Below are 21,540 nucleotides of genomic sequence, written 5' to 3' on the forward strand. Positions count from 1 at the left end.
ATTTATAAACTTAGAGAAGGTAAAAAGATCAAAGCATCACTGCAGCTTTCTGAAACACACGAGTAAGCAGAATGAATTGCATATTTAAAAAGTATTTCTGAAACTATTGTTGTGCTTTTAAAAGTCTGAATAGTTGTTCCTTTACCTTTCGTGTTTGCTTTTCACAGATATTACTGGTGTAAGCTGCCTAACATGACTGTTTAGAAAGGGAATTTTGAGTATATACTGGAGAATAAGAGTGGAAAAACAAACTGCTCTCTTAGTCATACCACCAATCTACTTCTAAAAGTAACGTGCTGTAGCATAATGGTAAGGACAATGTATTCAGCATTCAGTCATAAGTTTAGTCATTTGAAAGAGACAAGGTATATCAACAGGAAGAAAGAATAGCTTAAAGCTTTGAGAATGTGTGCTAAAATTGAAATATATTGGTTGTACCCCTTTGGGGGCAAGATTCTTCCTATTCGTGATGTTTGTACGGAGTATAATATAAATGCAGCCTGCATTTGCATAAGCTACTACAGTAGCAGCAATACATGTTTTAATAATATTTTAGTGTTGTTTGTAAGCTGCTTTCTATGATTGTCATGTTGAACTGTTGTATGTTTGAATATTGTACAGAAAAAACATTTGTATTCCACAAACACCTGATACCCTGCAGCTCTGAGCTCTGTAGGTTTCAGTGTTGAAACACACTCAGCAAAATCAGTCTGGGATACTACATATTGCTTTCACTATATCTAGAACCTGGAAAAACTATTTTAGGTGCTTTTACTGTCAGATTTCCTGTAAGTGAGCCTTTGAAGTGCAGTCCTTGCCTTCCTTCGACAGTGCCACAGTGTGCGGAGCTGACTCACGAACTCAGGTTGTTTTTGGGAGGTATGGAGTTTGCACCGAGTGTTGTTTGATTCATGTCATGAGACCGTGGAAAACATGATGCCTATTCAGGGACATCTATAATTGAGAAGATTAATCCAGGAGATGCGTAGTGGACATACCTATTAAATGCTAGTTTAAAATACGTGGTTTTTAAGTATGACTAATAGCAAGATGAACTGTGAAGTGTACTGTACTTAGGCATACTTGCTTAAGCGTCATCTATCTGGCTGCGAGTCATTCCAGGCTTTAGTTAAAGGAGTATTCTTTCTTTTTTTTTTCCTTCCCCCGCCCTACCCCCGCAAGGGATTAATAAGGTGTGGTGTAATTTTCATCAAAGAGCACTTATACAGTATGGCAGGGTTTCATAGCTGGGTTACTTTTCAGGTACTAAATGATTGAAGTATTTTGAAATTGAGATAAATACCAAAGTAAGGGTGCTTAGTCACATTAGTTTGACTTAATGTTTTGGAGCCTTCTGGAAACTTCTTGTTTAGCAGCTTCTGATTAGGTAAAAAATACGAAAAAATCAGGTATTTTTGTAGGTATCTTTATATTTGCTCTTATCTTCCTTGCGAATATCCAGAATCAAATTTCATGGTGTTCACTCGACCCTTTCTGAGATTATGGCCCCTTCAAAGAAAAATAAATGATGGTCAAAGTATCATTCAAATTTCCTCAAAATAGAATGGTCTGCTAGTGCTTGTAAGCAGCATCTGTGTGAGAGCTGTCACTGTGACTGCACAGGGGCTCCATCCTAGGGCTGCTTTGGTACAGTGTCTTGTGAACAAAAGGTGTTGTTTGGAAGGAGACTTCCCATCCTGGAGGTGTGAACATCTTGTGGACCAGGGAGGAGCCAAACCAGCACCCTGGGGGGGCCTCTTGCTTTAGGTCCACTCGTGTGAATTTGAGCATCATACCAGACTTCTCTGCAGGAGCAACCTTGCTGTTAATGCCTACCCTGTCTATGAAGGCAAAACGTTAGGAAGGGAGACGTGATGTGATGTCACCTGTGTCACTCCTGCCTGTGGCACCAGCCACAGAGACTGCTGTGCTTTAATTGCATGAACCCAAAGTCAGATTTGTATAGGCCAGACAGCTGAACTCTTGGGAAGCACAGTTTGGCTAAGACATCAGACTAGCTTGCCAAGATCTACCTACCTCAGAGAGCTGAGGGAACGCAATCTGTGGGATTGCTGCTTTGGCAGTAACACGCTGATAGCACTCAAGGGGATTCCACTCCCCCACGGTGTGATGGGTTGGGGCTGAGCACACAGCTGCATCCTACCAGGCAACACTAGTTTCAGCAATCCCTAATGGTCCCTAATTTCCTTTTACGACTAAAAATCTGAAGTAATTAACATCTGTAATACAGCCCTGGCACAAGGGCCGTACTTGACTTGCTGCTGAGTCACAAGCATCTCGAAAGAGCCTTAGACTGTTGTGAACTGCTATGTTTCTCTCTTAACAGATTTCACAAGATCCATATATGTCCCTTTAAAGTACCAGTGTAAACATGGAGCTAAGACAGCCTTGTGTCTTATGCAAAACTAGGTTAGGTCAAGCCCTCAGCTTCTACAAGAACCATCTGTGTGAAACTTCAAGTGGAAACTTAGACAGAATTTTTTTTTAAAACTATTGCATTTAATTAATGACGGACAAAATACAAGACAGGCTTTGCATTCCTGTGTTCAGTGCCAAAACAACTTCTTAATTGTGGTATACCAGAATCCACATGGAGTGTTTCCTTTCTTTGTACCTCAGCATTCCCAGCATTCTAAGGGGTGAGAAAAAAAAGCTCAAAATGCTCTTCTCAATCCTACTAGGAGGTCTCATCTCACTTTTAAATACCAAAAAAAAAAAAGAAGCATTAATTTACTAATGGTTGAAAAAAAAGATAATTTAAACAGCTGTGGTTATCCTAAAAGGATTTTTGACACACAGACAAGAAGTAGGCCAGGACAGGGGTAGTTGAAACAACTTTGAACTTTTTGTACTCATTAGCCTTCTGCATTTGTTACCATGGTTATTTCTGGTCAAAATGTTATACTGGCAGGGTTGTCTGCTAAAACAACAAACTTGGAGCAAATATTGCAGTATATTTTCCGAAAGGAGAGTTTCCAGTATTTGTGCAGGAAAAATCTAAAAACGGAGATCTCCCAATTGGTGAATTGAAATACAAGCTAATATCTCTATCTGATCAACAGTGCTTGTTGGTTTGTTTTTTTTTTCATACAGAATAAATAGTACTTCAAACAATATCAACAAACAGTTGATAGTAGTAGTACATCACAGCAGTTTGTTTGCTTAGACAACAAGGAAAATGGGTGGAAATTGTAATCTGTGCAGAGTCTTGTGAATGAAAAACGAAGTCCCTGAAGCAGAGGTCTTAAAATTGAGATTGTACAAGACCCCCATGGGTAGAAAACTAGGTATTTAGAAAGGAAGGCATTTCTTAGCACATGAATGTTGTTCTGGCTCTTCAGCAGACAGGCCACCAAGCTTGCACAGCCCCCAAGGGCACCTCTGAGCCTGCTGCTAATGCCTGGGAAGAAGGGGTGAAACGTCTTAAGACCTTACTGACCTGAGGTTAAAAGCAGTAAGAGTTTGTGTGGTACAGCAAAGAGAAGACAGAGATACATGATGTGTAACCCCAGGTCAAAGACAAGCTGATGATGTTAACAGCAGCTCGATGATGATGTTGAGCCCAGCCAGCAATAGATTATAGTTGTCAAAAATAACATTTTTCTGCAAAACAGATTGCGTGACATACTATAAAAATTTCAGCAGCACTTTACACATATAAAATTCTCCAAGTATACAATAAAATCTTCCAAGTATGCAACCTTTTTTCATGGAAAGTATTTCTGAATCGTAAAACCAGTGGAGCTATACCATGGTGAGTGGCATGTTTCTTTTGAAGACTTTATATTTATCTACTCCCTCCAACAAATTGCTGCTAGATTTGAACCTATTTTTATTACTACTCTCAACTTGGGCTCAGAGCCTTCAGTTTTTTCAGAATTGCAATTTTAACAGCGTTCCTTTCACTCAAAAGAAAGTGAAAACAAATAGTTTCCAGAAATGGTTCAGTGCTGTTGGCTGAGGCCAAGTGAAGCCTGCATTTTTTTGTCTTGAGCCATTAACCTGCTACTGCCTCAAAATCACTTGAAGTGACTTGAAGCTCAGTGTATTTATAAGCTGGTCACTGGGTAGTAACAGAAAGGGTTACCCAAGCCCTCCCCATGGAAACCCAGTCATCTCTTTGGCTTTTGTTACAAGTCATGAGCTCAAGAAACCCATTAGTAGCTATTCTGAACAAATTAATGAGAGTTAAATATACCCAGCCACTCAGAGCAGCATGATTCATTCATAAATAACACCCAAGTCATTGGCCAAGGTCCTATTTATGTAAATTAATGAAATGATCACATTTACAACAGTGTGTAGCTTAAAGATAATTGCAGGCACCTACAAGAACAGAACCCTGGCCTGTGTTGTTTGATAGGAAATTAAAGAATAAATAAAGAGACATGGTAGGTTTGAGAGAATATAAGTTGGGTTGATCCCAGGTGGACAGTGTGGCAGTGGGAGCCCTGGAGCTTTGGAGGGGGTTCCTGCTGCTGACCTTCACAACAACATTGTTACTGCAGCTAACTTAGGAAAAGAACAAGTCCCATCACCTACCATGCGTGTGACCATAGAAAGTCCAAAAATTTGCTTTCCAGGTTGCAGTGACAGCTTTTGTTTTAAAATCCTGCCTTTATTGCAGAGATACTATTGGAGCTGGCCCCTTTGTAAATAAATGAGTTTTATCAGTAGTTTGTTAAGTAAATAACTTGGAGTTTGTAACAATGTGACAACCTAGCTATTAATATTCCTGCCCAAATCCATCTTCTTCATTTTGTGTCTTTTTCTTTTTTAACTGGTTTAAATCTGGCTGGTTTAAACAAGAAATGGGAGAGTAAGTGAGCTGGACTGTGGAGTCAGCTTGTAGACTACTTTGTCATTTATGACATCCCTATTGCTAATATTCAATAGGACAGGGGTTGTAGGAGTGGTAGCATTCTTTCCTGGAACAGATAACACTGTTGGGAACAAAACAGCAAACTTTCTAGTTCACAAGCTCTTCAGAAGGTCCCAGCCAGAGGAGACGAGTAGCACTGGACTGCTGGGTCAGTGTGCAGGTGCCTTGCTGGAGAATGTTCCTGCTTCACAATACACATGACTGACTGGAAGCTTAAGAGATGTTAAATTAAGAGGAAATAATACTATTCTATAATTTTATTAATAGGAATGTTCTATTTGTGGCTTTTTTTCTCCAATCTTGCAATTTTTAGGGGTGACACAAGGACATATTCACCTGCAATTTCATATCAACAAAACCACCCATGTAAGGTGTAGGCTGTACTTCAAATGTACAAAAAGCAAGTGTCTGTCAAAATGTACCCTGATTTATTGGTGGCAGAACATCCATGGCTAAAAATATTTTTCAACGAAGACATTAGAAGGTGTTTTCTGTGAGCCTGTGGATCAAGATAAGCAGGTTTTTCTGCATTCCAGCACCAGATCCATAATAACATAACCTCAGGTGATAAATTTTCCTTAAATTGTATGTACTGAAAAGATAGTTTTCTGTGATATACAGAATATAGTCATGTACATGAAATGAAATATTACTTCATCTGCTTTAGCTGCCTCTTAAACGTAGGGAAGTCTGTGCCAGGTGCCAGGGAGATTTGGCAACTACAGTTTTACTTTGGTTCAGATACAGACTGTTAGTTGTAGTTTTCTCTCTCTTAGAGAACTTGTATGTTCATTTGTGCATTTGGTTTTTTTTGGTTTTGTTTTTGTTTTTTTTCCCTCAGTCAGCTGTAAACTAAAATGAATGCTTTCAAAATTCATGGATCAATCTGACTTTGATGCCAGAATGGCTTGTTAGATACTTTGATGTAATTTCCTAATTTTCTAATATACACCAGGGTTTCAGACAGGAAAAAAAATACAAACCTGACTTGAAGATACAAGACAAATCCTTTAGCTTTTTTTTTTTTTATTTTGTTTCATAGGTTAACGACTTTGCTGCTATAAAACATAATTTAAAAAATTCATTATTTCTAATTTGAAGATATATGACATTTGATTTGTGGCAGTGATTTCCCTGATGAATTAGAATACCCTGAAATACTTTGTATTTCCCTCCCGAGAAGATGCTTAAGTGCTGTAATCAAGTGTTACAGCCTTTTTTTTTATAATCTGTAGAGAATGAGCAAACTAAACTAATTAATTACAGTGTAATTAATAGTGCTACCTGCTCTTCTGTCTGAAATTGCCACCTTGCGGGCAGTTCTTGGTGTAGCACGTTCATGTTTTGGCAGGTCGAAGAGCTATGTAGGTACTTTTGGTACTTACATTAAGTTGTGGTACCCACTTTCTGAGCTGCCCACTTGATGCTTTAGGAATGCCAAGTTTATACCCCTGAGATGTTCCTCCATCTCACTAGAAAAGAGCCTGGGACGAATCCTCTGGATTTCAGCTCCTCATTTAGGCTGGTATTAGTCCTTGCTTTGTCTTTCTACTCTAACATTCTCAGGACTGCCCCTGTGGGAGCTGCTCGCTGTCCTATGTGTGTTGTACAGGTTGTACAGGGGGGATTCACCTCCCAGTTATGCCCCTTGTGTTGGGTGCCTAATTCAAGGGGCTGTGACTGCCCTGGCAGAGCTAATCAGAGCCACAGGAGTAGCTCATGGACACAGCAAGGCAAGGGGTGTGAAACGTGCTTTGTTCTGTACACGTAACAGGGCAATTTCTGGTTCACAACACAACCTCAGATGGAGGGTGTTTCTCTTAAACACTGCTTTTAATTTGCAGGTTGTCAAAGTAAAAAACAGCCCCCAAGTTAAGCACCCTCTGGGGAGGATACAGTACCCATTTTAGGCAGTATGAGATTCATAACCGTGCCAGGGTAAAACAAAGTGCCCAAGACATCTTAAATCAGCTGTAGACAAGTGCCAAGCAGCTTTCAAGAGGATTAATGTGCAAACCAATAGGAGGTAAATGCCTTGAAATTCTGCTAGAGAAGAATCAAGTATAATGATCTGTGGTACACTTAAAACTTCCCTTACCATTTAGTGATTAATCCAATTCTAAATTGTAACTTCAATTTTTGGACTCAATGACTAAAGCAAAACATTCCTTTTCCTTCCAGGCTTTTTTAGAGATTTATTTGTAGTGGTGTAATACTTTCTGTACTATCACAAAAAGGCAAAATCCTGTATTCTTATCAAAGATTATAGTTGCTGTTGGATTGTGCTAATATTTTGGAAGGGCTGGGCAAGGGTAGCTTCCAAATGGCTGTGGCTTCTTTACTTTGTACCTTTCTATTAGCACTGAACACAAGAATTTCACAAAAACTATCACAGGAGTCCAGGATTCTTCATAGAAAACGTTTCCATTTGGAAAAAGTCTGTATTTGGTATAGGGTAGTGCTGATAATACTCTGTGTGCACTGTAGAGCCATCAGGTGGGGTCTCTGAGAATTTGGGCATTGTGAGCACAAAGTAAAACTTCTCAGTAGCATCCCTGCAGCAGGAGGATTGTAAGAACTACTTCTCTTGATATTCTTCTGCTAGAAAGGGCAAACTGAGTCTCTTCTGGACCAGTATGAAACCATAACAGTGCTGCATCAACCTACCTGTACTGGCTAGCAACACCCTTCCTTCATTTTCTGTCCTCCAATTACTCTTCCTCTTCTGTGGGAATTAATCAGACAAGAGTTTTTATTTAAGTCTGAAACTTGAGCTCTATGTTTGCTCTTAGAGGGCTATTTTCCTAATAGGCTTCAAGCAACGAAGTAAATTTTCCCCTCAGTCCAAGCTGTCCAGTACATGCTTTATCACTGCCATTCTGCACAGGGCCTCCTAGCTTGAAATGCCATGGAAGAATGTGAAAACGACCTCAGGGCCCATCACAGCTCACTGCCAAGATGCAGAGCTATTAACAATTTGAAGCAAAATCCTTCTTGTTTCATCCCAGTGCAAGCTTTTGCTTGGGCAGATTGCTGGGCAACTTTGTTCACTGATTACTCAGACCTTATGATAAATCAGTGAAGGCTGAGCTTGGTGTTTGCAACTTGTCACACAGTAATATTTTTTTGTATTTCTAAACAGCTTTAAACACATAATACATCATGTCTGTAAAACAGTATTTAGAAAGAAAAATGTAGGCGATCTTGAAGATCTCCAAATCTCTTACTTCAAAGTTAGAGACAGTGACTTTGTCATCAGCCTCCGTATGAGACCATGAAGGATTAACTGGCTGTTTAGGAATAGCCTGGTAACTGTTTTTAGAGTAGATTCAAGAAAGAGTAACTGATGCCAGCTGTACTCCTACAACCACCAATTTCAAAAGTTCAAAACCTATGGAATAGGCCCCAGAATACTTTAAAATGTATGATCTTCTAGTCCAATCCTTTTATTTACCTGCTGGCTTTTAGTCTTGAATTTACTTGGTATTTTCCCAGGTTTTCTCTTTAGCCTTGAAAGCTAGAAAGTGTCTTGCCTAATCATTTCTCCCTATGAAACTATGAGAGTAAAAGGCACTTCTTAAAATAGTACTTTCTTTTATTGCTTGAGCCCGACATAGGAGAATGCTGAGGTCACAGTCTAACTCTCACAGAGTAAATCCATTTTGTGTAATAATGACCATCATCTATGTAATCCTGACAGTTTGCTTATCAGGGAAAGTACTGAGCTATTGTACTGAGTGAAGATCAGTTATTCCTCAGTGGAAGTCTTCTATATCAGTTTAGTCTGAACAGTTTTTTTATTACTTTAATCTGTTTTTCTTCTCACATAATTCTTAGTCTGGAAATTCTGTCTACTTAGGAGTCCTTAAAAGAGAGACGTCTGTTATTTGGGTTTAAATCCTGGCTCTGGTGACGTCAATGGAAAAAAATCACCCATTGACTTCAGCTGGGTCAGGATTTCTCCCATGTGGTTTACAAATCTATTGATTTTAACTAAGGCTGTAGAGCCACACATAAATGAGAAACAAACTGCAGACAAGGAGCAAATGATCAAACTCTTCCCCAAAATAAAGTCCTGGACTGTCTTTGATCTCACCAACACCAGCCTCATAATCTCATTGACACATCTGCATTTCTCTTTAGAAAGGAGACAGAGCACAGCACAAGCTATTCCTTAGTTTTGTGATAAACTGTAGAAAGGAGATGCCTGTGTACAGCTGTAATCACCCCTCAGCTGAGGGCACGAGCTCTTGAGCTTTCTTCTAGCATCAGTCTTACTGGCCACCAGTAGACAGACACAGTCCTGCTTTCTGATGAACAGTCACATAGCAGAGATATTTTTGAGTAGCTTCTAAGCTATTAACTTGATGTTTTGGTAACATTTGGCATTGAACTTTCTAATATCATAGTAAACCCAATATACTTAATTGTGAAATTATTGTGTTGTGAAATAATGATGCCTCTGCCAAGAAGAAAAGATGCTGAGACCTGCTGGAAATGATACCACCTGTATCATTCCTTGGGGGAAGAGAACATATTGCCATATCAATGTTGCACTCATTTTAAAAAAGGTGTGTTCAGGGGGTAACACCTTGTTATCAATGGATTGTCTCCTTGCTGTCATTGTGGCCATGCTGACAAGGGAGGTCCTTCGTGTGAATTAGGCACCACTAAAAAGTGCCACTCCTGTAATATCCTATTAGATGAAATGAATCAGGAAATGCAAGAAGGGTCTCTTTGGGAATTACCATTGCTATTAAGGGACAGCTCTGTATTTAAGAGTCATGAGCCACCCTGTCAGGTCCTCCAGAAATTCTTTTTCTATAAATGCAGTAGGTTGCTGTGACATTAATTATCAGGTTAGGATCTCCCAAGATCTATAAGGATCTACTGCTCCACCTTGTGGTCTGAAAAACGTTTTCCGTTATTCTACTCGGTAGAGTGGTGTGCCAGAAAAAGTCCAGCTTCTTCCCCTTTTTTTTATTTAACTGGAATTTGACTAGAATTAGCATCCTTCTTTTTCCCTGAGATACGGATCTTAAGGGCAAGTAACTAGCTGTCACCTTTGGCATGCTTCAGGATAGACATTGCAGGAGGTCTTTCATTACAGAAGAGAAAGGGAGAAAGAGAAATAAAAGTTAAATCACTGAAGAGTGCTCTACACACTCACACAGTTCAGGAGGTGCAGAATAAATTAAAAATAGCTAGCAAAAAATAAGACGCGCAATTCTCAGCTGCTTTTTTCAGTATGAGCACGGGGCCCAAGGAAACGGCTTGTTTGGTTGGTCAGGGAGGCAGGCAGAGAGGGTGCATTCTTCCATGCTGCCTATGGGCCAGAAAATCAGCTCATTCCCACAGTTCTGCCATCTTCAGTAAAGATGAATTCTGTACAATTGCCCAACCACAATCCCTCCTCTACATCAGCGACAAAAATGCTGTTCCTCAGACTAGCAAGATGTGGCACCCAGTGCTTGGAAATCATGCAGTAATTTTCTCCAGCTCTGAAATAAAGGCTGTAAAGCAGTAATACCCTTCTGCTGTTGAAATCACAACTCCTGTGTCCTTCAGAGGGGTGAGATCAAACCAGTACTGCTCTTCCAATGCTGGGTTTGTTCTAGGGAAGCAGCATTGTAACAAAGCATTCCAAGAAAGGCTTTATGTTTGTGTAGTCTAACACCACTGGTCTGAGAGTGTCGGATCCTATTTTGGACACTTAAATTAACATATATTCTTAGACAATTATAAAAGCCAAACAATGGAAACCAGTTAATACCTACATTAAGAGCACAGCTTCTGCAATCACTTGTGCTTTTGGAAGTGAGTGGTTGTGTTTCTAAAGCCTTAAGGAGTAGGAGAACTAGAAAAATTACCATCTTCTATAAAAAGAGTTATTGTATAATAAGGGCAACTTGTCTTACTACATACCAGCAATCAGAACACTCGTCGTAAAAAAAACATTTATGGACTGGCAACAGATAACTGCCTGCCCAATCCTGCCTGAGTTTTGTTTAGTAATATGTTATCACGGAATTCCATGCACTGGAAAGTTGGTAGTGTGCTTTGGATGAATGTGAGTGTGAAGAAGTATGTGGCTTACGTAGCCAGACCTCCCTGCTGATAGTTTCTGCTTCTGAATGGAAGACCCTGGTTCCCACAGTGCTATACTGTGCTGTCACCTTTGTCATGCTTCAGGAGAGATTGCAAAACTTGTTTAGACATAGAATAGGGGAAAGGAGAAGGAATAAAACAAAGGATAGCCTTGACAAGTAGTTAAGAGGTTCTTTCCTATAGTTTTCTTGAAGAATATGTTGCAAGGCAAGGAACTTAACTATTTCCCTTCCATTCCTCCCATCTCCTTTCCCCTTTTTATCTATTAAAGCTTTCAAAACCTTTACAATTAAGTATGTGGAATCTATATAGAAGTTAAGATGCTGAATTATGCTACAGTTATGTCTCCAGAATTTCCGTGAGAAGGGGGATTATTCAGCAGTACTGAGGATCCAGGCACTTCTGGTGCTGATTTGTTGAAAGACTCAGATATCCATCTTTATGACATTCAAAATTTGACTTTCTAAAGTCTTCCTCTGAAACTATTCTGACTTGGCACCAGTATATCAGATCTGCACAATCAGGATGAAATCTTGCCATCAAAGGTTCAAGACTTAACTTGAAGGCAGAGAGAAGGAAAGGGAAGATAAAGGGATTATAGTTGGAGAAAGGAATTACAGGTTGTCAAGACATGGGTAATAGGCTACTGACACGAATCCTTTGTCTTCAAATGCCCCGAGGAAGGAAAACTGAAAGTTTATAATCAGTGTGATGTTCCTGGATTCTTTACATACTCTTCACTGAAACTGGATTGGGACGGTGGACTTGTCCTGAATACAACTTATTTCTTTTACAACTTTAATGATGATAATAATAATAACAACAGCAATAATATTTTTTTCTTGTTGTCACATTCCAAGTCAAGAAGCTGAGATTCAGTTGTGAGATTCCAGGGAACCTAGGTGCTTGGACCTAGGGACCTTCAAGGTCCCTTCCAACCCAAATCATTCTATGATTCTGCATGTACATAGAGAATGGAAAGTACTAAGAGTGAGGTAGTAGTGAAAGACCTGGAAATGTTTTACAAAGACACACCATTCAAATTTGTCTCCCACCTTCTGAATTACAATATTTTAATATAAGTATGTCTCCAAGTACAGAATTTATTTTGTTATGGTTTATTATTTTGTAGTACTGCTCAGAGCAGTTAGGTACAACATCATCTAATAACTACATCTAATAATGACAATGCATGTAAATGCTATGGAGTTTACATGGCAAATTGATATCAGACACTCATACTACAGTTCTTAACTATTTAATCAATTGGTTAACCTGGGACAAAGGCTTTACAACCGGGAGTTGCTGATTTGCTTGCCATTAGACATAGCAAAAATGAAGGCAAGAGCTATTTGATGTTGCTTCTCAGAATTGCTCAAAATTCTTTAAGTCATTCATTTCCATTTTAATTCACAGCAAGAAGTTCAGTAATTTATGGAGTGGTTTTAATCATCATTTCCCTCACAGCATATCTAAACACTCACTAAAGCTGTATGTTCCCTCTGATCTTACGTGTAAATAGTTGTATTAACATTCTGTTTCATATTTCATATTTCTGTTCTAACTATGGGGAGGAAGTATTGGCCTTGAAAATAACATCTTTAGAGTGCTGGAGCTGTATTCACATATTCACTAAACTGACAGACAGATTTGTGGTATTTTGCCAAAAGATGAAAGGGAAATTCTGCCCCAAAACCCTATAGACCATGTCACAGTCTCTTTAGAGATATTTTGGTTTCTTTAGTAAAGAAGAGCTGTTGGCTGCTACACTCCTAATGCGGCCTTTCTATTTTCCATGCTCCCAGCAAATTTAATAAAGAGCTTAAGAAGATGTGAGTGAGAAAGCAGACAAGAAGCACATGAAACTTAAGTGCCTGCTATTTTAGCTTGAATGAGTATCCAAAACCAGGACCCCTAGCCAAACCGTAAGGAATTCCTGTATTTGTTTTAATAGGAGTTAATGTGAGCATTGAAGGCTTCCTAATGGGACTTTCAAAATTTACTTGTGCAGGAATGGCTTTCTAGGGATATTTCAGTACTTCAGTTCCTCTAAAGAATTGAGAAGGGCATACAGGAGTGAAGAGGGGTTAGGGAGGGAGAAAGAGGATGGGAAGACCGTTAGCAGAGATTTTAAATTTCCAAACAACAGACTTAGGTTCACTGTTTGATGTCTTTTCTGCCTTTTAGTTTAGAATAAAGTGCTTCAAGTGGTAATTAAAATGTGCACCCACCGTACTTAGGAAGAGGTATCTTTGCTTTTGTCAGAACAGCTCATTTGGATCACATCAGCTCTTTTATTGACAGGAAAGCTGGAAAACAAGCATCCCTTAGATCAGTTCTGAATACTTGCCCTGCCTCAATCACAGGACGGTCATCTTAAGGTGTAACATCTTGTCTAGAACCTTTCTATGATGGTGTATCTCTAGAAGCTTTGTAAAATTGTCAATATAAGGCTGCTAGAATTGTTCAGGGACGCATAACTTCTGCTCAGCCAGGTATTTAGCTGATAGTCTATACGGTGTGACAATTATCCACTATTTCATGGTATCATACCTCAGAGTCAGAAAGAAGAATTTCAGAATTGATGAAAGATTTGGGAGAGAAAGATTCAATTCTTCCTTCTCAGCTATCCTTTGTTTCATATGTAGTTGGTGTGTGACACAGTAGCTTATAAACCTGCAGACATTACTGTTTTGAAGATTTATTTGGTGGAACCAATAAGACACATAGAGCAGAACAGGGAATTTCAGAGAAGCAGCTGACAACTGGCATGTGAACTCCAGTGCTGATGAGCCTTGGTGAGTCTGTGCTTTGTGTGCACCAGGTGATTAGTGGCTCATCAAGGAAAGGAAAGAGAATAGATGAAGTGGGAAAGGGAAGAGGGCAAGTGTGAACTGGCCACTGAATCTGGCCCTGGGGAAGGAGGTACTGCCACCCCACACAACTGAGCATTGTCCACAATGTCACAGGATGCCTGGGAACCCAGAGCTCATGGCCACTCTGAGGAGATCAGCATAACAGTTTAACCTATTCGAGGTCACTGGTTTAATGTGCTAATGGGAATTGAAACCCCCTTATTAGGAAATCAAGATCTCTAGATTTGCATCTAAGCTTTGATTGACTGATGAGTCAAACTCTTGGCGTAGGCTTTGCAGTGAGATTACTTCAAAGTTGATTTATTATTATTATCATCATCATCAATGCTATTTTGGAATATAAACTCCGATATTACAAGGAAAAGGTCATCCACCTTCAAACTGCAAAGTGCCAGGTTATTTTCTTTCCCAAAATAATGGTGAAATTTGGTGGCAGACACTTGGCAAAACTGAGGAGGCAGAATGCAATAGAAAGACAAGGTGCTCTGGTCAGCACCACAGCTTTTGGTGAAGCAGTGCAGTAACCAGGGTCCCACCTCTGTGGGAGGCGATGGCTTCACTGATATCGTTCTCAGTGCATAACAGCTCTTGGCTCCTGACTTTGTGCTGGCCCTGTTTGGGAATATTCAAATTCGTTTTTATGCTGCCTTTGATATCTGCTGTGGATTGCTCAGTCCTGCATTACAATTTATGAACATGTGAATAGGAAAGGGATCATCAGAATAAATTGTAAGATACTTCTGAAGTGTATTGATTGCTGGCAAACAATAGCAAACATTTTCTTCTGGAAATACCGTTGTCTAAAAACACTTAAAAATAATGTTGCAGAGGAGATTAAAAGTGTGTATTATGATAGCTAGAATACTGTTAAAATATTTATCTGTAGCTATTCTTAAATTCATTAAAAACTTAATCTGATTCTTATGATACAGTAAGTCTCCAGTGACTAATCCAACAATTACATGCTTCCTAATGAGTAGTCTGAACATCACTGACCTTGCAAATCCTTTGGCTCACAAAAAAGTACTTTATGTTGGTAAATTCTTTTTCCTCAAATTTAAGTGGGAAATATCAATTTTGCCTATGACTATGCAGGAAAAGGAAACAAAAATGAACATTAATACTGAAAGTATCTTGTACAAAAACTACAATAGCTTTGTTAACTAAGACTGAGCATCGTCCTCCCCCACTGTGAGCACATCAGTTAATAATAGTAGGCATTACTCAACTTCATTTGGCATCAGTAAAATTTAAGATGTAATCCAAATATCAGGTTAAATCTTTCCCTAATTTGATGAGACTATAGCTTTAATAGTAGTCCTATTCTTTAATTCACCATAGCCTCTTACATAGTCAGGGAGCAATTAAAAGGTTGGATGTGTTATAAAGCATTCTTTTTAATATATTGATGTTGAAATAACTCTCACAGAGAGAGTTATACAGCTAAGGAGTCTCTTTTTTTTTAGAAAAAAAGAAAAATGTGCTTTTGCCAGAAAGGAGTTATAACAAGGGTATAGCAGCTGTGAGCCTAGCCAGTAGAAATGACCATAGTTGATGATTTCTCGAGTGATATGCCCTGCTCCTTGAAACTCTCACAAATGCACTGTACAAAAAGTATTCGATTTGCTGCCAACAGTGCTTCTCCTTGGTGCTGTGAGAAGCAGTCCAATACATGTAAGTCATGGTGTTCGTTGATCAGCCAGACTGACAAGGTGATGCTTGAGAACTCCCTCTTTTGGAGTGTTGTCTGATCTGCTTAATGGGAGCTTGCAGATTTTTCCCATCTCTACAGAGCCTCCCTGTCACCTGATAAATACTTTAGAGCACATAGTGGACTTATCCTTCTTCCAAGAAGTTGGTGAGTGCAAGATCTCATCCAGTCTGTTCACATTAAACTGTCCTGTAAGGTTTCTGTGCCTGTTTCATATTACAATACAGCCACTGGATCTGTCTCTGCCCTTGTAAGGCAGGCAAGTCCCATGAAAGTAGGTAAGAGAGATAAAAAATTAAATGCTTTTTAGATCTTACTAGAGATTGGGGAATTTTTTTTTTTAATAACAGAAGAATGATTCCAAAAATTCCAGTTGTTCACAGAAGGGTTACATTCTGCCATCTATCCTTGTGCAGAAGTCCCATTGGGGTCTCTCAGCAGGCTACTCCCAAAACACAGATGTTTCTGGCTATTCATTCAGTGTTTTAATTCTGCTGGATGCTTCTTACTCTCCAGCTTTTTGTTACTGGAAGCTTTTTAAAATATAAATGTTTCTTTTTGTTGACAGTGCTGTCTGCAAAGTTATCTAACATAAAAGGTCTGTATAGCAGCCACTGGGGGGTGTGAAACTCACCGAACTAAACTTTTTTGTATAAGCGGAACTTCCAGATCTAACCCAAAAGCCTCTATGTCTGGTTTTTTTCTAGGAACTTTCCCTAGAGTTTGCTAAAGAAAGAAACTCAAGGACTTGCCTAGTAAAAAAAAGAGGGTGTAAATGTATCCATGTCCTTGTAAAATTCAACTTTGAATGAGGAAATACAGTGTGTATTTATACTTTCCTTCTGAGTTCTTGTAAGTTCTCATGCCTTATTGAGAGTCACCTATTTTTATAAGCATGGAAAGGCCCTTAATGTGTCTGCAGGCATCTTAAATTAATCACAGCCAACCTTAGGAACATGGCAGTCCATATGTCACCCACCTCACTTTTTTCATATGTAAAGGGAGATGCCATTTTCCACCACTTCCGTGTGTTTGACATTGTTTTTTGACTTCTAGGAACATCTGTAGAACCCCTGTGTGTGTAGCTTTTGGTAGGGTTACAGAATTTCTTTTTGTTAGATAGCACAACCTATGCTGACCTGGGATTTAGGGCATTGCAACACGCTTCCATTTCACTGCCTATTTTGTATCAATCTGTTGAAGATATACAAGTTCATAACCCGCAATTGACTGTCTGAAGTCAGCTCTAGTTAAATCCCTGAGGCTGAGTAATTGCGGAGGCTTTCAGAATAAAAAGAAACTGAGGGAGGAAGAGGAAAGGAAACCCTTTACCTTCCACCGATTTACTTTATACATACCATCCAATTCAAGTTTAATCTGTTGTGTTGGTTTTTCCTGTATCTAGTAGTGTCTTATAAATATCAAAAGACAAACTGTAATCCTATTACGAGCATCTTGTAATTTTTTTTTTTTTAAGGGTAAGTCTGGAACATGCTATACAAGTACAGAAACACCTTCTGAATTTATCCTTTTGGTTTACTCAACAGTCCAGAAAAACTACGAAGACAATGAAATTAAATTTTCTCCATGTCTATATCCATGTACCTTTATTACATCTTCAGTATGGGGATACATAGCAATTCCATGGAACCCATTGTATTATCCTTTTGAGGCAGCAAAAGTTAGGTTAGTGCTAGAAAGATTCCCTCCTGCAAGAGTATTGGGGGGGAAAATAAATAAATAAATGTGTGTTTTTATATATATATATATATATCTAGGAATATCAGTCATTTATGACTGGAAAGATATCAAAATAATCTAATCCAGTGATATTCCACAGCTCTGCCCATTGCCTGATGATCTATGGTCTTGAGGGAAAATTTACTCATAAAGCAAACAAGTTCTCAAACCCAGTTTGAAAGAAAGAAGGGAACTGAGTTGGCTTGAAATTCAGTAAAGTACTTTTAGAGCCTGAATATCCTACAAGAGTTCTATTAACCAAAACTGATGTGTATGTCCAACATGAGAGGCAACGGATGGAAAATTTTTAAGACACCACAGTGTTTGATCTCTGTAGCTGTAAACAGTTCTCAGTCATTCTATAGACTCTGATAGCACAGGGCCTCTCTACCTTTGCTTGTAAGGGTCCGGTTTTACTTTGATATTGAAGAATTGGTGCAAACTTTTCACTGAAAGGTACCTCTTGTAGCTGTATCAGCTTTCTCTCCACTGCCCTTTGGAAGTATTTGAATCAGAAGATGCTAAGGAAAACTCGGGTTTCTCTAGCTGAAATGACACAGAATAATACACAGCAACCAAACAAAATGCAAGGGACTTGCAGACTGTTACTTCCTGAGCCTGAGCTGGCAATAAATTATAGAGGAAGCAGGTTAAGAAACTTAGTGACCCAAGAGACAACAGAAAAGAGGTCAGGCACTCTGGGTGTCACCTTGGGCAATACGAGATAGGGGAATATATCTGTTTTCCTAAAAATTGCCAGATGACCTGGAGATCTGGAAATGGTGCATATATACTGAGTGGTATGAATGATGCTGCTGCCACACCTGCACCTGACACCGTGGAAGCCTGCTGGGTTCATGATGCATTGTGCTGCTACAGTGTGAGTGGCTAGAACTATTTTTGGACATAACGAAATAAGGATGGAGGTTATTTTTCTCTACTAACTACTTTCTTCAGCCTGTCTGGGTGGTGAGCAGAGAGATTTTCTGACTCCTCTCAGAAGTTTTGGAGGTTCCAAACTTGACTGAGTGTTTCAGTAGCACTAGTAACCTGTTAAGGATAATTCCATGTTATTTGATAGGGATTTTCCCATCCATCCTGCATTCCTATTTTCACAGGAAGCAAGTATTTTATGCCACAAGTGACCCATTAGCCTTTATCACCAGGCAACCACGTTAGTTATCACTATATACATACATAACTATCTCACAGAACGTGCTTTCTATCTATCAGTTCTTCTATCTGCATCATTCACCGTTCACACAAACAGTCCTCCATCTGCCAGGCAGGGTCTGTTCTTCCTATGTGTGATTTGAAAGCACCCCAGGCACCTGCCCGGCTTGCAGATGGTGTTACTCCATCACAGTCTGGAGTCATCACTGACAACACAGCGTATTTCGGGGAGATGAAAGGGGCTGATGAGTTAAGGTCTTACTGAAGACAATCTGAGCCAACCGTAGTTGTTGTGTGTCATTTTTTTGTTGTTGTCATGGCCAAACTGTGCAGGAGGTGAGGTTTTGTTTGTAACAAGTCTCCTATCTACTTGGGAGAGGGGGAGAACACCCACGCTGCAGAACGGAGGGCAGAAATCCCTATTCCACGTTAAAACTACCCCCGCAAAACCTTTCAGTGGTCCGGCGCTAGCTCTTCTAGATGCTGTTTTTCTGCTTGAGTGTTTTTGGTTTTTTTTTTTTTTTTTTTTTTTTTTAGACTTTTTTTTCCCCTTTTGGTGCTATTTTTTGCGAACGAAAAAAAAAAAAAAAGTGTTAACAGGCTGAAGAGGCACCAGAAGGGAAATACGCCCGTGCTCGAAACTAAGTTAAACTTCGAGGGGTGTGCGAGCAATCCTTCCCGCGAGTGGGGGGGTCGAGCGGCGCCCCGAGCGCTCCCGGGGCGCGGTGGGTCCCCGCCGGCCGGGAGGCGAAGGGAGGAGCGGGGGAGCGCCGGGGCAGTGCCGCCGCTCCTCCCTTCGCCCTCCGGCACCGCGCCCGGGCACCGCGGGGTGTGAGCCTCGGCTTTCTCCCAGAAACTCCGGGAAGAAGAGAGGGGGATGCTGCCCTTGCGGCGGTGCGGCGTGGCGGGGTGTGGGGGACGGGGGAAAAGAAGACCTCGCAAGCGGTGCTCTTACCCCCTCCATTTTTGTAGCAGAGGTATGGGAATCGCCAGACGTTGGCCAGGTCCACGGCGAAGCCGATGACGGAGAGGAGGAAGTCGATTTTCTTGCCCCAGGTCTCCCTGTCCTGGGCGCCGTAGCGCGGCGCGGGGGCGGCGGGCAGGAGGCTGCTGCTGGTGTACTGCACCCCGTTGTGCTCCTTCACCAGGATCAGCTCCACGTCCTTCTTCGGGGGCGGCGGCCCCGCGCGGTCCGGCAAGGGGGCCACCACCGACACTTTGCGCTCGGGCTGGACCTGTTTGTTCATCCTCGCCTTAAACATCCAGGGAGAGAGAGAGCGGGGCTGAGGAGGGGGCGCGGGCGCGCAGATAACGGAAGTGCCTTCCCGCTGGAGGCGACTCCGCGCTCAGCCCGGCGGTGTCAGCGCGGCGGGAGCGAGGCACGGCCGTAATAAGAGCCATGCAAATGAGGCGGGAGAGGGGGGACCGGGGCGCCCCCGGGGAGCGGGGCTGCCCGCGCCCTTCCTCCGCCGGGGAGCGGCGGAGCCGCGCCCGCACCTGGGGCGGCACCGGCGGCTCCCGACCCCGCACCGGCCGGCGGTTCCCCCCGAGCTGGACGGTTCGGGTTCGTCCTGCCGCTGACTGCGGAGTGGCTCCTTCCCGCCAGCCAAAACACGCATCCCCGGGCAGGCAAGCTGGAAGTGCCGCTAGCAGGCAACAGGTAGAGCCTGTTTGGATCGCCCGCTTCCCTCCTTTGGCGGCTGAGCTACGCTACAGCGGCTCTGCCCTGTCCGCTAGAGTGGCTTTAGCTAAACAGTAGAATTTGGCTTTTGGTATCAGAACGCGGTAGGGTGCAGGCTGAATAGCAGAGCCGGACACTGCTAATGCTCCTATGCTAGGACTGATGGATGGCCAGCTTTTTCTGTCATGGCAAGCGTGAGGCTGGTAGAATTCAGTTGTCAGGTTGAGGTATTTGTAGGGCATTAACTATTTGCCGCTATTTCAAATGGAATGTGAGTCTTTTACATGTAAACAATTATCTGGCAGAGCAGTGATTGGTGCCAAAAGTTGGCAATACAGCAAATACAGCTGCAGAAAGGGGTTTTCGGGAACTCTTCTTATTACAGCTGTGAATGGTAACTCTACATTCAGTGTCAGTTAGGGGAATAAAATTTGAACACAAAAGGCAGAAACTGGCTTCCTCTCTCCAACACTAAGCAGCTTCCCTTCTGCTTGGCATCAGTGAGAACAGGTCAAACTGCAGAGTATTCTCAGAGGTGTTGCAGCCTACCATTCTATTCACTCTGCTGGGATTGATAATGCAGTGTTGTAATATATAAAGAGGCACTAGTCAGAGTTCACAAGGAATATGAGATTTCTTTGCAAACTCGTAATGTTAAAAAGAATCCCAACTCAGAATTAAAGTTCACTTATTGGCATCCTCCCCTCCTCTCTTTAGGCCACAGATTACCAAGATGCTAGTAAGACAGCAGTTGAAAATTTGGGGGTGTTCTGCCTTCACAAAAAACACTTGGTTCAAGCTCCAGGGTCTCGGTGAAGTATTTGAGCAGTGGCTATGCTGCTTCAGAGCAATGGGGTGCTTAGAACATACAGCTCGTGTGCTCTCCTTTGGTTGCTCTGTGATTTCCTGTGCTCATCTTCTTCAAATACACCACATAAGACTTTTCTCTCTATTCTTTTTGACACTTCATGCCATACGTGCTGCTGGTCCTTCCCCTGTCCATAGTCATGGACGTGCTCTGCCCTATAAACACTTGCTGTTTGCCTGTGCAGCACAGCCCATGGGACCATGCTCATGTGCAGCTACACTGCTGCCCAGTCCTCACACCATCCCTCACTCCTTCCACCACATCCATCCAACACATACCCATGTTAGGTGCAGTGCCCCCAAATATGCCCCTGCTCCCCTGCATTTAAGTGACCCTGCACACCCATTCTCCCACAGCAAATAAAGGACATGTTCTGTTTCGGACAAAAAGGGAGCCCCTGCTCTGCAGAGCCCTAAAACCATCTTGATGACAGACTCACCAGGTAGCACTGAGGATGTCTCTGTCCCATTCCCTGGTACC

The 21,540-nt window shown here is 41.3% G+C and overlaps 1 protein-coding gene across 1 annotated transcript in view; it reads right to left on the bottom strand.

Annotated features, from left to right (window-relative positions):
- Positions 1-19,912, bottom strand: part of SLC6A2 (solute carrier family 6 member 2) — a 66,871-nt gene extending 46,959 nt beyond the window's left edge. The window contains 2 exon segments of the mRNA XM_027729603.2: positions 19,467-19,791; positions 19,793-19,912. Of these exon segments, the coding sequence (XP_027585404.2) occupies positions 19,467-19,791; positions 19,793-19,912 (445 nt within the window).
- Positions 19,913-21,540: the final 1,628 nt, after the last annotated feature.

Source organism: Pipra filicauda, unplaced genomic scaffold (assembly GCF_003945595.2).
Source record: "Pipra filicauda isolate LSUMZ 115617 unplaced genomic scaffold, ASM394559v2 scaffold189_size1545977_pilon, whole genome shotgun sequence".
Lineage (NCBI taxonomy): Eukaryota > Metazoa > Chordata > Aves > Passeriformes > Pipridae > Pipra > Pipra filicauda.